At 40.1% G+C, this 2,073-nt stretch overlaps 1 protein-coding gene across 1 annotated transcript in view; it reads left to right on the forward strand.

The window, feature by feature from the left end:
• Positions 1-398: 398 nt before the first annotated feature.
• Positions 399-2,073, forward strand: part of PRKDC (protein kinase, DNA-activated, catalytic polypeptide) — an 86,391-nt gene continuing 84,716 nt past the window's right edge. The window contains exons 1-3 of the mRNA XM_019473760.1: positions 399-486; positions 600-692; positions 1,550-1,624. Of these exons, the coding sequence (XP_019329305.1) occupies positions 645-692; positions 1,550-1,624 (123 nt within the window). The 5' untranslated portion in view covers positions 399-486; positions 600-644. The remainder of the gene's footprint in view (positions 487-599; positions 693-1,549; positions 1,625-2,073) is intronic.

Genomic DNA, 2,073 nt, shown 5'->3' on the forward strand with positions numbered 1-2,073 from the left:
GCCCCCCCGCCCGCCCTCCCTCCTTGAGTTCTTCACTCAACACGACGCTTGAGGGCTGCCGGCGTCACATAAAAGGTTGATTTCGGGGGAGGGACGATCTCTTGCCCCAAATAACCGTTTCCCTTGGTAAAAACACGTTGGTGCGTACCCCTCGCTGCCGACCTGTCCCTCGGCCCTGCGCAGGGGGCAGGGGCAGGCCCCAGCGTGAGGTCAGAGGCGCAGGGCCGGGGCCCGAGTCCGTGGGGAGGTCAGAAGCACCCACATCAAGTTGTCTTTCTGGTGACAAGCGTCAGTCCTGTCCGAGGCGTTGAGGCGCCCTCCTGCGCGAGGTGTCGGGCTGAGGGGTGTCCAGCCCTGCCTGCTCTAGAAAGGCAACCGGCCGCCTGACGGTTTGTTTGCTTCCCCGCAGCGCTGCACCTGTCCCTGGTGTTTTCCCAAGGGCACGGCCTGCTCGTCTTTATCCACAGATCCCTCGGCATCGAGGAGGTAAGTTGGTAAACTTTAATTTTTAAAGAAATGTTGAGATAGTGCTATGTGAACAGCATGTTATATTATGCGTGTTAAAACTAAGTTGTTTTTTTTTTTTTTAAACTTTTCAGTTTCGAGATTGCAGGGAAGAAGCACTGAAGTTTCTTTGTGTCTTTATGGAAAAAGTTGGTGACAAAGTTCATCCTTATGCCTGTAATATTAAGGTGGGTAAAGGAAAATTATTTCCTAAAGGTGTCTGCCGAATGGTTGAAACAATTCTGGTGGATCTCATAACGTAACAGATTTGGAACGATCCTTCACCCCTCCCAGTCTGCCTTACCCATCTCTAGTGTTCTTGTTAGAGCTGAAGTAACTTGATTGACATAAAGTGTAATTAATACAGCAGAGAAGTGTGGAGTTGTTTCTTCAACTATAGACTTAATTTTATTAACTTCTCTTTATAGAACATAATAGGTACTGATTTTGAAAATAAGTTACTGATATTGAAAATAGTTAAAATTTTTAATTTATACAGACTAAATTCATAGTTTAAGTGTAATATTTTAAATGTTTCTATAGGTGATGGTTAATTTTAAATAGTGATTTTTTAAAAAATTTTTCCTGCAAAGTTGTTACTTTTGCAATATATACAGAAATTGGTGGAAACTGCAATACCTCTAAAAATGCGGTTCCTTGAGTCTAGATTGCTGAATAATACTGCGTTGCTTGTATTGCACCGCTGCACTTTCTGATCTCAAATTAGTGGCTACATGTTGTAAGGAATGATAGTACAGAGGCGGAAAATTTGCTATGTGTGCCTTTTACTCCAGAAACTGCACTTTCTTTGCTTGAGCTGGGATTTGTTATGATTGAGCTGGGATTTGTTAAGATGTCAGACAGTGCTGCAGTGTTGTCAGTGAAGCCACTTTCAGGACTGAATATTTTTATTGTTTTAGTCTTTTTTAAAAACCTGAAACTTGTTAGGAACAGATACTTTAAAGAGGTAGATGAGTAGATTGTTATCTTTGAATTCCGTTCTCTACTTACGAGTATTATAATCTCCATTTTCTTTCCTATCTAGCAAACTTGTATTAGTGTTTATACAAAAGAGAGAGCAGCAAAATGTAAAATCCCAGCTCTGGAACTTCTGATTAAGGTAAAATGCATTTTATAAATCTCTTTTATTTCTAGAAAAAGTAGAAAATCTGTTGCATTACTATAGTTGTGCTGTATCATGCAGAAAATCTGTAGCCTGGAGTAGCAAGAGAATAGTGATAGTGTAATATTTAGATGTTAGTAAGAGATATGTGTTAACAACAGATTGTCTTCAATATTCCTCCGGTAGGTTGCTTAGATGTAAGCGTGTCATTCCTTCATCTGCTAGAGCAAGACACGATTGTTTTGGGGGCAGTTGCAGATCTTCTCTCTCCCAGTTTATTATGGTTCTTTAAAGAGAAATTTTGCAGTTCAATTGTATTCTTACTTTAAAATATTATGTATTAATATATAATACTATAATATAATATATTAAATACAGTATGTGAAAGGTGGGGAGGAGGAGAAGGGCTTTTTTCCAGAAGTTTTATTACTGCATGAGACAGTAAT

This window comes from Aptenodytes forsteri, unplaced genomic scaffold (assembly GCF_000699145.1).
Source record: "Aptenodytes forsteri isolate BGI_AS27 unplaced genomic scaffold, ASM69914v1 Scaffold23, whole genome shotgun sequence".
Classification (NCBI taxonomy): Eukaryota; Metazoa; Chordata; class Aves; order Sphenisciformes; family Spheniscidae; genus Aptenodytes; species Aptenodytes forsteri.